Source organism: Sphaeramia orbicularis, chromosome 20, assembly GCF_902148855.1.
Source record: "Sphaeramia orbicularis chromosome 20, fSphaOr1.1, whole genome shotgun sequence".
In the NCBI taxonomy this organism is placed as follows: domain Eukaryota; kingdom Metazoa; phylum Chordata; class Actinopteri; order Kurtiformes; family Apogonidae; genus Sphaeramia; species Sphaeramia orbicularis.
Window position 1 is genome coordinate 39,348,221 of NC_043976.1, and position 13,566 is coordinate 39,361,786.

Below are 13,566 nucleotides of genomic sequence, written 5' to 3' on the forward strand. Positions count from 1 at the left end.
TGATATCTGAGGTTTATCAGTATAATTTTATCTCAAATAGTAGGCTCTTTTTTTACTCAATTGCAGTGTTTTCTGAATTTTTCTGAATTAATATTAGAAAAGGAAGACAACAGGAATAAAAAAAAAAAGATCCATCGTTAAACCCTTGTAATTGTACAAACAACCATTACAGTCTCTTTCCAAAAAGCAGACAAAGTGAAATATCATGTGTGTCAGACTAAAAAAACACCACGATATACATAAACATAGTTTATTAAATCAGGAATTGATCAGAACACGTCTGAGAGAAGTACAAAAAATATATCAGTGAGAAAATATTCAAATTGAAAGATGGAAACGTTAATCTCTGAAGTGCAATTTGTCCGTTTGGCGTTTTGTCGTTACAGCTGAGGTTTCTCTCTCTGAATGAACCAACAGTGGCTTCGCCGACGTGACTCACGATGACGCTACGAAAAAGAAAAAAAAAAAAAGCTCAGGCAGGTTTTTATAGAATGAACAGTTCATTTATAACCAGGATTAAATGTAGAAGCACAAAACAACAAAACGCATTCAACAAAGTGGATGTGATGATCCAACAGTTAAATGGGAATAAGATTAACAAAGCTTTTCCAATAATACATACATAAACAGATGTGTACTATTAATTACAGTATGAAAATTTAAACAGCTGACTTTTTAGATAACTACTGACAAATAAAAGCCTTCAAAAGACAAAGGAAAACTGGAATTGACTCACATCAGTGCCACTAAAACTTACTATGTTATACTTTATGCTAATGTTTAAGTTCATTTATTTTAAGGATAAGATAACAAAAAAAACATAAAGAAAATTTCCATGTAAATATTTAAATTTTACTAAAAGTTATGTAATCAATATGGCTGCCACCCTGTGACATCACAATATGCAAATTAGATGAGCACATTTACTCCCATCATAAACTTTAGGTCATATCCAATATTTTTCTCATTTACAGTATAACTTTATCTCTAAACACGTCTAAGATGCAGCTTTTTGAAAACTTAATATCAAAATTTAATATTTAAAAAAACACGTGGTTCCAGACGCAACAAACCCGCCCCCCAACACATATTTTAGCTTAATTTGGCATCAATCCAGCGATGTCATCATGTCTATGCATGTGCTGATGTCAGCATATCAGTTGTGTCTATATATGTGCAAAGTTGAAGGTAAATTGAAACAAAATTGATGTTTAATAGACATGTGAAATTTTGCCCATTATACGTAAATGGGGGGAAAAAGTTTTTAAAAATTCATAAAAAAATTGGACTTTGACTTACTTTTCCCTAAATGTAATGAGATCTATTCTGAGTCACTGGTAATCTATAAACCCAATTTGGTATGAATTTCAACCAATAGTTTTGCTGCTAGAGTGTAAACAAACAAACAAACTGAACCAAAAACAATACCCGTTTGCCTCTCCTTTGTGTGTGGTGTGTGGGGGGGTAGTAAAAAACTCTGGCACCTAAAGGTGTTAATTCTGCTAAAGCCCATAAATGCTGAGTGGGAGAACTTACCAATGAGAGCTGTTAACATTCATGTCCATGTCAAACATAAACGGAGACAGAGACATGGCAGAAACCTGGAGATAACAACCACAAAAAATAAGGAATAAAATAAAAATACAATGTGACCATAACACGAGTATGAGAGCGTTCATCACCTTGGCCACAAACATCCAGACCTTCAGGTGTTCAACAGACAGTCCACTTTTCAGTTTGACCGTCGCCAATAGCAACAGAAACCCAACAGGGCGCTGTGGACAGAGTGAACGGAGACAGGAATGAAATACGGAGGTGTGAGGACTAGTAGAGTCAAATACTGCGAGTCTGAACCTGGCACAGCAGCCGCAGTGGAAGGTGTAGGACTGGAGGGACGGGAAGGCCAACGCCGCCATCAGGTCACCTGCAGCCAGAAAACACCTGTGATCTGGGTTCAACACCGGGGTTAGACGAAGCAGACGGTTCAGCGTAGGACGGGTTAAACAGGTCAAAATGTTAGAAACACAAACGTCGTACATTGGTCAGGTTGATATTTTCAAGTTTAAAGGGTGGAAGTTGAAGAAAAGAGGTGATTTAGGGGTTTTTGTACAAGATGGAACAAGAAAAAAAACTGATAAGACGATGTAAAAGATGACAAATGAGAAAAAGGACAAAATAATGAGTTCAAAGTTAAAAATATAGAAAATAAAACAAGATAAAGACGATACAACCAGATAAATGTATGAGCACAACAAGATAAAAATATAGTAAAAGATGAAAATGACCTAAAATACAAAAAACTACAATACAGTAAAAGGTCAAACTGACAAAATACAAAAGTAGACAAAAATATGGTGAAAAGTCAAAATTACATTAAATATAAAATGACAAAATAGGGAAAAAAGTAAAAATGGAAAAAATACAAAAGCAGACAAAAATATAGTAAAAGATAAAAATGACAAAAAAATACAATAGAAGACAAAAATATGATGAAAATTAAAATTTCGTAAATTGCAAAATGACACAATACGGTAAAAGGTAAAAATGGAAAGAAAAGACAAAAATAGTGTAAAAAGTAAAAGTGGCAACATACGGTAAAAATGGAAAAAAGACAAAAATACAGTAAAGATAAAAATTACATAAAAAACAGAACAAGTCAAAAATATGGTGAAAGGGTAAAAATAACAAAATACAAAATGACAAAATATGACAAGTGACAAAAAGACAAAAATACAGTAAAAGGCAAAAAATGACAAAAGTAGACAAAAATATGGTGAAAGTCAAAATTACATAAAATACAAAATGAGGAAAATACGGTAAAAGGTTAAAAATGGCAGAATTTGAAATGAAGTTAAGGTTAAGGATGAAACGATAAAATGAAAAGTAAAACACGCAACAACATGAAACGTAACACAGATGAGTTTAAAAGCTGGATTTTGTTCCTGAGCGAAAGTTTAAAGAAAAAAAAAAGAAAACCCATGATGAAACTGTGTGAAGAAAATTTAAAAAAAGAAACAAAAAGACCAAAATAAGATGTAGAAACATAACAAAACAAAACTTGTTAATATACACATGATGCATAATACGAATAGAAATTAGATAAGAAAACAAACTAATCAAATAACTTTCATATTTTCGGGTTGTAACTAGATTAAAGGTAGATTATCCTTAAAATGAGCTTTAGAAAAGAGACACAGGGAAATTAAGATGAAAAAGACAACAAATATAACCCTAAGAATTAATAAAAATGTGTCTATGAAGGAATAAACTCCTCTTACCTGTTGGATGGAGCAGCGACGGCCAACAGCGCACACTGTTATATAACAACACCTTATATTATTATTATTATTTCTTATTATTATTAGGACGTTTACTGCCTGTAAACCCCATCAGATGAGGTCATTTACTGTCGCTTCTTCTCACCTGAACACATAGTTAATGCACTGCTGCTCGCATGTCACTGAAATACAAACATCAGACAACCGTTTCCTCAGGTTTGAGTCCAGTGAGAAAAAAAAAGTGCGAACGTAGAATCGGATGTGGGACGTTTTTACCTCAGATTAGTGGATTTATGATGGAGTTGGAAAACCTGTACAAACCGTAGGAATTAATTAGAATCAAATAATTAATTAACCCCCGTAGGAAATTATTGTGTTACAGTCGCTCCATTCAAATGTAATAAAAGAAGCAGGAAAAAAATTATCAACAGAACAGAAAAATGATAAATAAATAAATATAGATTCCAACTATACATATTATTAATTAGAACAGCAGTTTGTACAATACAACATCTAGACAATCTATATCAGTATAATTAAGAAATTATTATTAATTTCACTGGTCTACAAGTCAAATGCTTCCAGAATAAAAGTAGTGATTTTTTTTTTTTTTTGCCCACTAGTTACTTTTCCATTGATCCTCAAATTGCTCGAATACAACTTGCGCATAAAACTTTGCCTAATGGAAAAAATGACCAATTTCACCAAAACTCATTTTTAGATTAAAAGGTTTTAGCGCTGGCAAGAGGTGGTTTTTGAGGTGTAACACAATTGGTATATCACACAAAACTGCAATGGAAAGACCTTTTTTCCCCACACTAGAGTCACGTGAATAAAAAAAAAAAAAAAAAAATCAGATGTTGACGGACGTACAAACACGAGAAGAAGAAGAGTTTTAAAGAAACATGGCGCTGTATGTGTGGACACACCAGGAAACTGAAACATTTTTTAATTAGTACGGGATAAATAGGGGTAAAATATAATAATAATAATGAATATATGTGCAAATCAACGTGATATTTACGTTCGTCGCCATGTTAATGTAATGACTTCTCGTGTCATCTTGCTATGATAAATAAACAAATCATTGCATTTGTGATTTAATAGAAAAACCGACATTACGTACTTCTGTTTTTTCAACATTTAGTAAATATCGGTAAAGTTTTGCGCAGATATCCAATGGAAAAGTGACTAGTGAGGCTTCAAAAACAGCTCACCCAAGGGTCCAATACGGCCCTTCAAAGTAAAAATTACACTGAAGATATATTACCAGTCAAGGGATGTCGAATTCGTTTAGTTCAGGTACCAAATACAGACCAACTGTGATCTAAAGTAAAACAACAGCGTAATAACCTACAAATAATAACTCCAAATTTTCTCCTCCTTTTAGTGGAAAAAAACATTAAATTATGAAAATATTTACATTTACAAACTATCCGTTAACAATAAAATGTGAATAACCTGAAATGTTTACATGTACATTCATCGCCATGTTTATGGAATGACTTCTCGTGTCATCTCACGACAATAAATAAACAAATCATTGCATTTGTGATTTAATGGATAATCCAACATTATGCACTTCTGTTTTTTTGACATTTAATAAATATTGGTAAAGTTTTGTGCAGATGTCCAATGGAAAAGCGACTATTGATAAAGAAAAATCCAGTCCTACAACTAATACTAAAACAAAACATTTAGAAAAAAAACCCCAAAAACTAATAAAAAACTAGCAAAACCTGCTCTAACAACTAACTGAAACTGAATTAGAGAAAAAAAGTCAAAATTAAATAAAATTAAACTATAATGAAAAATCCAAAACTATTATAACCTTGGTACACAATTAGAAGCGCAATTTGTACAATATGCGCTAGACAATATCTTATCAATATGGTAATCAAAGAAATGTACATAAAAAAATTAGTCTGCAAAAGTAAAGTGTTATTAAATAATAATTACACAGTGGAGAGTTTTAACAGAACACATAGTATTCTGGTAAAAAACAACAAAATCAAAAACTGACCCTCACCGACGCAGAGACGATGAGCGACGGCCATCGATACCCGGCGACTGTCGAACTGGAACAGATTTACTAGCCGTTAATTAACGTCATTAAAATTAGTATTAAAACTTAGTGATTGGTTTTTACCTGAGGGTCACAGTAGGAAGGTTTAACGGCAGAAATCAGCATCCAAACAGACGCCTGCAAAACCAAGAGTTATACATTTAGACAAAACAGTGATTTTTATTTTTATTTATTTATCTTATATATAAGGCTTCAGAAAACATTCTACTGATATAAGGACAAAACCTGATCAATTTCAGCCACTGCATTCTCTACAATCAGAACTAGAACAGTGTTTTGTCAGTGTGTAACAATATGAATTAAAAACAAAAAAAAAAAACGATTTGTACAGAAAAAAATAAGAAGAGAGGTAATATAAAATGACAAAAGTAAACTGAACTAAAAGTTAGAATAAAATAAAACAGACATAATACAATAATTTTGAATAGACACAATATTACAACTATAACAATATTAACATTAGTCGCTTTTTCCATTGGACATCTGCGCAAAACTTACCGATATTACTACATGTCGAAAAAAACAGGAAGTGTGTCAGGTCGGTTTCTCCAATTAATCACAAATGCAATGATTTGTCTTATTTATTATCGCGATATGACACGAGAAGTCATTCCATAAACATAGCGAAGAACGTAAATATGGTGTTGATTTACAGCTATATCATTATTATTATTATATATTACCCCTCTATCTCGTACTAAATTAAAAATGATTGGGTTCCTGGTGTGTCCACACATACCGCGACATGTTCTTCTTCTTCCTTCTCCTATTGTAACGTACGTCAACATCCGTTTTTTTAATTCACGACTATAGTGCGTATAAAAAGGTCTTTCCATCGCAGTTTTGTATACATACCATTGCGCTATGCCCGAAAACCACCTCTAGCCAGCGCAAAACTTTAACGAAAAATGCGACTTTTGGCGAAATTGTCGTTTTTTTCAATTAGGTAAATTTTTATGCGCAAGTTATCTTTGTGCAATTTGAGGGTCACTGGAAAAGCGACTTGTATGTCTATCTATGAACAAATCTATCAAAATGTTCATTATTTGATAAATATTGTCATTAGTATTATATTATTGTAAGAACAGAGGCTGTGGCACAACTTATTGCACATACTTGACATCACACAGGGTTAATGCACATTATTGGTATTATTATTATTATTATTCTTATATTATTATTATTTTGAACCCTCCAGGTGCTGCAAAGCTATCTTTATATTCATGTGCCCACTACCCACCTGTATTCGTTAAATTTTTAACCTGTGCCCATGGAAAATTCTTCTTTTTTTTTTTTTTTTTTTTTTTACCTGTCCCTGCTGTTTTTTACAGTTTACCTGCGGGTACCCGCGGGTACTGACCCCGGTGCAGGACTCTAATGAGGCTTATGAGGGTTTGAATTTATTATGGGATGTTATTATCTTTGCTAATGACTGTTAGATTCCAAACAGATCTTTAGTTCAGCTCTGACAACACAAACCGAACAGTAAACCGAGGTGCTAGTGGTTTACTGTGGCTGTTTTCTATCGAAACACAGAGCTAAGCTAACAGAGCTAAGCTAACAGTGCGATCCCTTGAGTTTTAGTTTGAAGAAAACCTTAATACCGTAATACAGATGTGTGGAAAAAATGAGCTTTATACTTATTCAGTGACGATCCAGTCTGTGGAAACGTAGCGTTGATTGTTGGTGGTTTGGTAGAATAAGCTGTGTTGTGGTACGGCTGCCCACTGCTGGTGAGAGTTTGAAACTACAATATTAGAATTTCAGGCTTTGTTTGAGGTGGAATGAAAACAGGTCTGGTTTAGTGTTTGTTTTGTTAATTTACAGTTTTCTAAACGAATATTAAAAGAACTTTAATCCATGTTTTTATTCAACAGGATGAAAATGACAGTAAAAGGTGGTTAGTGGTGGTTATAAACGCTTAGAAAAAAAACAGAGTTGGATTAAAGAAGAAACTGTGATGATTAAAGAAGTGAAGCAGGTCCTTGTGCTGTTCTCACCTCTCTATGGACGACCTTCAGGATGATGTAACTGACAACATGAGAGGAATTCTGAAGAGTGAAGAAGAACGGAATGTCCTGCAAAGAAGAAAGAAAAAAAAAAAAAAGATGAAGATGAATGAAAACTCAGCGAAGAAATCCAACAAGTAAGAACCACAAAGACCAGAATCCAGACCAGTTTCCAAAGTCTGGGACCAGGTTTAATCCAAACCACGTTTACTTTAGATGAAATGAAAGAGGTTTAGAGAAAAAACTCAGAATTTCAAGATTTTCTCTGAGATTAAAAAAAGCCCTAATATATACTGAACAAATCAAATGTTCTTAGAGAAAAAGGCATAAATTATATGAAATTTACCACAAAATGTCGATCAGTCACATTTTCTTTCAATTCACAATTCTTAATGGTGATAGAAATGCTCAAAATGGTAATTTATATATTTTTAAACTTTTTTTTAATGAAAAAATTTTGGTTTTAAATTTGTATTATTATTTGTTACTTATTTCTTTTTCCATTCCATTCCTTAATTTAAAACTTTATATTTTATTTAATTGTTACAATGTACTTTTTGTAATGGGTGTAAAAATTCTAAAGTCCTAAATTTTCTGTCAGAATAAAATAACTCATATCTATGAGAAAAAAAATCAAACATAAATTTAAATGGGAAAAAAAAAATTACATTTTCAAGAAAAACTTTTTGTCAGAATCAGATACCCTAAAATGATCACAAAAACGTCAGATATACAATAATAATCGGGTTCAGTTTTATTCAACGTACGATTCGGGATAAAGCTCTGGATCCGGCGTAAATGTTCCCGACAAACAGAACCGAACCTGGAAGCCACGACAGCGCCGCCGATCTGGAACAGAAAGTTACAACGCAATAGAACGTCAAACAGAACCTGTCACAGAGATAGAACACAGATAGAACACAGAGATAGAACAGGGATGTGAAAGTCTGAAAAAAAACAAAAAACACACCTGTTGATTCGACTCATTTCCACTAAACCCAGTTTCACTGAGAGGAGGAGGAGGACGGAACCGATAAGAGTCTGCCATCTGGAAAAAGCACAGGAAATACATTAAATACTGCAGATACATGAAATTATACACATTAAATAGTACAAATACAAGGAGTAATACATATAAAACTGAAAATACTGGGAATAATAGAAAAAAAACTAAAAATACAGGCAGTAATACTAATAAAACAGTACGAATATGGGGAATAATACAAATAAAATAGTACAAATACAGGGAGTAATACATATAAAACTAAAAATACTGGGAATAATATCAATAAAATAGTACAAATACAAGGAATAATACATATAAAACTAAAAATACTGGGAATAATACAAATAAAACGAAAAATACCAGGAATAATATAGATAAAATAGTACAAATACTGGGAATAATACAAATAAAGCTAAAAATCTGGGAATAATACAAATGAAACAGTGCAAATACAGGGACCAATACAAATAGAATAATATCAATAATACAGTGTAAATACAAGGATAATACAAGTAAAATAATATAAATAATACAAATAAAACAGTATGAATACATGGTAATACACACAAAATAATACAAATACATGGAATAATACAAACAGGAGAATTAAAATACATCAATAATGCAAATAATACACACAAAATAAAACAAATATGTGAAATTATATAAATAATAAAATAGTACAAATACATGGAATACAAAGATTAGCAGAAAAACTCAAAAACGAATCTGAGCCAAAAATCTGCAGTTCATGTGACGATAAAATGACTCACCCTTGAATAATGTCGGGAAGGTGAACTTTAAAACAGAGAGGACGAACTGGAAAACACACACAAACATGATATAGTTATAAACAAACCTTATCTTATACATGATTTTCCTCCAGATTATTCCATATCTGTTTATTTCTGTGATCATTAGGATGTAGTTATGTAGAACAGCAGCCGACACGTTCATCAAGGATCTAATAACAACTGGAGTTTAAACTCAAGTGTTCATGAAAACAAAGAAACATCTGCAGTTGTCAGGTTATTATGATAAGTGTGTTACAGGTCTGAGCCACTTTAGATCCTATTAGTGTGTATGTGGAACCTGAACTGACTGTTAACTTCAGTGTCATTTCTGGCATTTCACCCAATTCATCCCACAACAGGGACTGGACTCTTTGGCGGGCCGGTTGTGGCCACGGGCCTTATGTTTCACACCCCTGATATGAAATTTCTTAAAATAAAACATGAAAAGTGGAATTCACGTCATTCAAATGAATTACATTATGTTTTTAGAGCAATAAAACTGAACGTTAACTCAATTTTTTGGTGGATTTTCTCTTTATCTGATGCTAAACTCAGCTGTTAATCCACATTTTTAGGATTCATCTCAAAGCATTTTCTCCCAGGGTTATGTCTTTATCACATTCTACAGATGAGTGCAATTGGTCTGTAATGAAAATCACAAAACAAGACAGAAAACAGATTTAGACAACAGGCTTTTGTGGTGGTTTAGGTGTATGTTATTATTAGTCAAGTAAAAAATGAATGTTTTGCATCTGTATTATTACCAATCCTTAATCCTTAGTAAATTCTTATTATTATAATAATTATAATAATAATAATCTATTATTATAACCTCCTGAGATCCAGAAATGCATTTTGTCTTCTATAGGCGACAAAAGTTTGACAGTTTTTACTTTTAAAATGTTGTCCCTTGTACAGCGACATTGCATTAAAAAAATAATAAAAAATTTTAAAAATGTTTTTTGTAAATTTTTTCATGTTGTAATTTTTTTCATCACAAATATATTCATTTTGTTGATTATTTTGCAAATCTTTGTCTTTTTTCATGTTTACCTCCGCCAAGGAGGTTGTTTTTGTTAGGGTTTGTTTGTCTGTCCGTTAGTGTGCAACATAACTCAAAAAGTTATGGACAGATTTGGATGAAATTTTCAGGGTTTGTTGGAAATGGGATAAGGAAGAAATGATTAAATTTTGGTGGTGATCGGGGGGGGGGGGGCGCAGACCAGAAAATTTCATCAAAATCTGTCCATAACTTTTTGAGTTATGTTGCACACTAACAGACAGACAGACAAACCCTGGCAAAAACATAACCTCCTTGGCGTGGGGGGGCCCACGGGGGGGGGGGGGGGGGGGGCACTGATCAGCCTTGGCAGAGGTCTGCGCTCTCCGAGTGCTTCTAGTTTGTTCAATGTTTGCTTTTTTTCCCCTCAATTTTGTTGATTATTTTGCTAATTTTTCTCTTTTTTTTTTTTTTTTAAATTTTGTGCAATGTTTTGCTTTTTACCCTCAGTTTTTTTATTATTATTTTGCTAATTTTTCTCTTTTTTTATATTTTGTTCAATGTTTGCTTTTTTTCCCTCAATTTGTTGATTATTTGCTAATTGTTGTCTTTTTTTTAATATTTGTTCAACGTTTTCCTTTTTTTCCTCAGTTTTGTTGAGATTTTGCTAATTTTGTCTTTTATATTTTGTTTGTTTTGTTTTTTTTCTCCTCAATTTTGTTGATTATTTGCTAATTTTGTCTTTTTTGATATTCTGTTCAATGTTTTGCTTTTTTTCCCTTAATTTTGTTGATTATTTTGCTAATTTTTGTCTTTTTTTGATATTCTGTTCAATGTTTTGCTATTTTTTTTCTCCATTTTGTTGATTATTTTGCTATTTTTTGTCTTTTTTGATAGTCTGTTCAATGTTTTCCTATTTTTTTCCTCCATTTTTGATTATTTTGCTAATTTTTGTCTTTTTTTTGATATTCTGTTCAATGTTTTGCTATTTTTCTCGTTTAGTGATTATTTGTTGTTTTTTTAGTGATCACTTTGTTACTTCCTGTTGCGAGTGCTCCCTTAAATTGTGCCAGAGTATGAATATGTGACTAAAACTGTCAGATTCATGTGAATATTCGTGCAGATGTGGAATAAAGTGCTGGTCGGCGCCTGTTGAAGTCAGGCCGGGGTAGAGGTGCAGTTTTCCGGGTAGTTTTGGAGCAGGAGCCGCTGGTTCTGGTTCTTCTCTCTCACCTTGTTAGTGAAGTAGAACAGGGTGAACAGGCCGCTGAACACCAGGCCGCCCAGCTGCCGCTTCCACTGCATGATGAGCGGCCCTCCGCGGCCCGGACATGGTCCCGGAGCCGACCCACCAGCTCCTCCGACCCGGTTGTCAAAGTGGACGGAACCAGGATGGAACTTCCCTGCGCGGTCCCCGGTGACACGTCAAGACGTTAGTGCGCAGAGTTCGACTAGAGCAGGAGGAGGGATCACTCCGGCGGAAAAATGTGAAACATGGATTTATCTTTGTTTGTTTGTTTGTTTTAACCCATTAGGACCCACTGTGACTTTTGTGTCAGTTCACGATTGAATTTTTTTTTTTTTAATTATTATTTATTGATTTTTGATTTATTTATTATTTATTTCAAACATGCAAAAGAAACAAAGAAAGCATTTAAATAGACAGAATCTATCTTCAAGCACATACAAATCTGAATTTTGCATGGTCCAAAAGGAGTAGGAGGAAGTATAAACTTATTTAAACCTACCCCTCAGTGCTTTTACCTTTATCACTAACTTAATACAAGAATCAAACAACTATTTCCTAATTTTAGCCTCGAACCACAATAAATACATAATGCAGTACCTGAATTTTCTCTCTATTTAACCTTTCTTAAGTGATTTATCACCATTTATTACAATATTATCCTCTGAATTTTGCATATTTTTTTCCAAGTGAAAATGATCTATTTTCCTATGTTTTTTTTTTCTTGACCCATTAGGACCCACTGTGACTTTCATTAATTTAGGGGAAAAAAAGAAACAGACTCTAGATTAATGTATATCTTCTCTGACAGAAAAATGACTAATTGCTGCGCTTTATTTTGTTTTTCAGCTCTGTAGTGATTGTTTCCTGAAATCACCTCAGAGTGAGACCTCTTTTTAGTCACATGGTTTAGAGACGACAAGTCATTAATTTACATGAAAAAAGTCTAAAAGACTCTAGATTAATGCACATTTCTCTGACAGTAAAACACATTTGATTGCTGTGCTGTAGCTTGTTGCTAGCTTGTACTGATATGTCCTGAAGTCACCTTAGAGTGGTACCTCTTTTTAGATTTCCTCTGTTTAGTTACAGGGCTTAGAGTCGATAAAGTCATTAATTTATGTTGAAAAATCTTAAACAGACTCTAGATTAATGTACATTTTCTCTGACAGTAAAAACACAAGTGATTGCTGCGCTTTATTTTCTTTTTCAGCTTTGTAGTGATTGTTTCCTGAAATCACCTCAGAGTGGTACCTCATTTGAGATTTACTCCGTTTGGTACGAGGTTTAGAGCCAATAAAGTCATTAATTTACGAAAAAAGAAAAAAAGAAAGACTCTAGATTAATGTAATCTTCTCTGACAGAAAAATGACTAATTGCTGTGCTTTATTTTCTTTTTCAGTTTTGTAGTGATTGTTTCCTGAAATCACCTCAGAGTAACACCTCATTTGAGAGTTCCTTCGTTTGGTCACGTGGTTTAGAGACGATAAACTCATTAATTTACGTGAAAAAAATCTTAAACAGACTCTAGATTAATGTATATCTTCTCTGACAGTAAAACACAACTGATTGCTGCGCTTTATTTTCGTTTTCAGCTTTGTAGTGATTGTTTCCTGAAATCACCTCAGAGTGACACCTCCTCATAGATTTCCTCCGTTTGGTCATGACAAAGTCATTCATTTACGTGAAAAAACACTTAAACAGACTAGATTAATGTACATTTCATCTGACAGTAAAACACGACTAATTGCAGCACTTTATTTTGTTTTTTCAGCTTTGTAGTGATTGTTTCCTGAAATCACCTCAGAGTGACCCCTCATTTAGATTTCCTTCGTTTGGTCACGCGGTTTAGAGCCAATAACGTCATTAATTTACGTGAAAAAAAACTTAAACAGACTCTAGATTAATGTACATTTTCTCTGTCAGTAAAAACACTACTGATTGCTGTGCTTTATTTTCATTTTCAGCTCTGTAGTGACTGTTTCCTGAAATCACCTCAGAGTGACAACCTCTTCATAGCTTTCCACTGCAGTCGGTCACGTGCTCTGCTGTACTTCCGTGTTTACAGATCCGGACCGTGGCCGCTCGGGGTTCGGTTTCACGCGGAGGTGGTGCGCAGTCATGGCGTTTTTAAAGACGCCAGAACG

At 33.4% G+C, this 13,566-nt stretch overlaps 1 protein-coding gene across 1 annotated transcript; it reads right to left on the reverse strand.

Annotated features, from left to right (window-relative positions):
• Positions 1 to 236: 236 nt before the first annotated feature.
• slc35d4 (solute carrier family 35 member D4) lies at positions 237 to 11,592 on the reverse strand. Its single transcript, XM_030123013.1, has 12 exons — positions 11,407 to 11,592; positions 9,149 to 9,198; positions 8,344 to 8,421; positions 8,141 to 8,222; positions 7,365 to 7,442; positions 5,573 to 5,615; positions 3,424 to 3,460; positions 3,279 to 3,313; positions 1,842 to 1,924; positions 1,683 to 1,775; positions 1,537 to 1,601; positions 237 to 446 (listed from the first exon to the last, which is right to left on the reverse strand). Exons 1-12 carry the CDS (start codon positions 11,476 to 11,478, stop codon positions 254 to 256), a joined length of 909 nt encoding a protein of 302 aa, XP_029978873.1. The 5' UTR covers positions 11,479 to 11,592; the 3' UTR covers positions 237 to 253.
• Between the last annotated feature and the right edge of the window lie 1,974 nt (positions 11,593 to 13,566).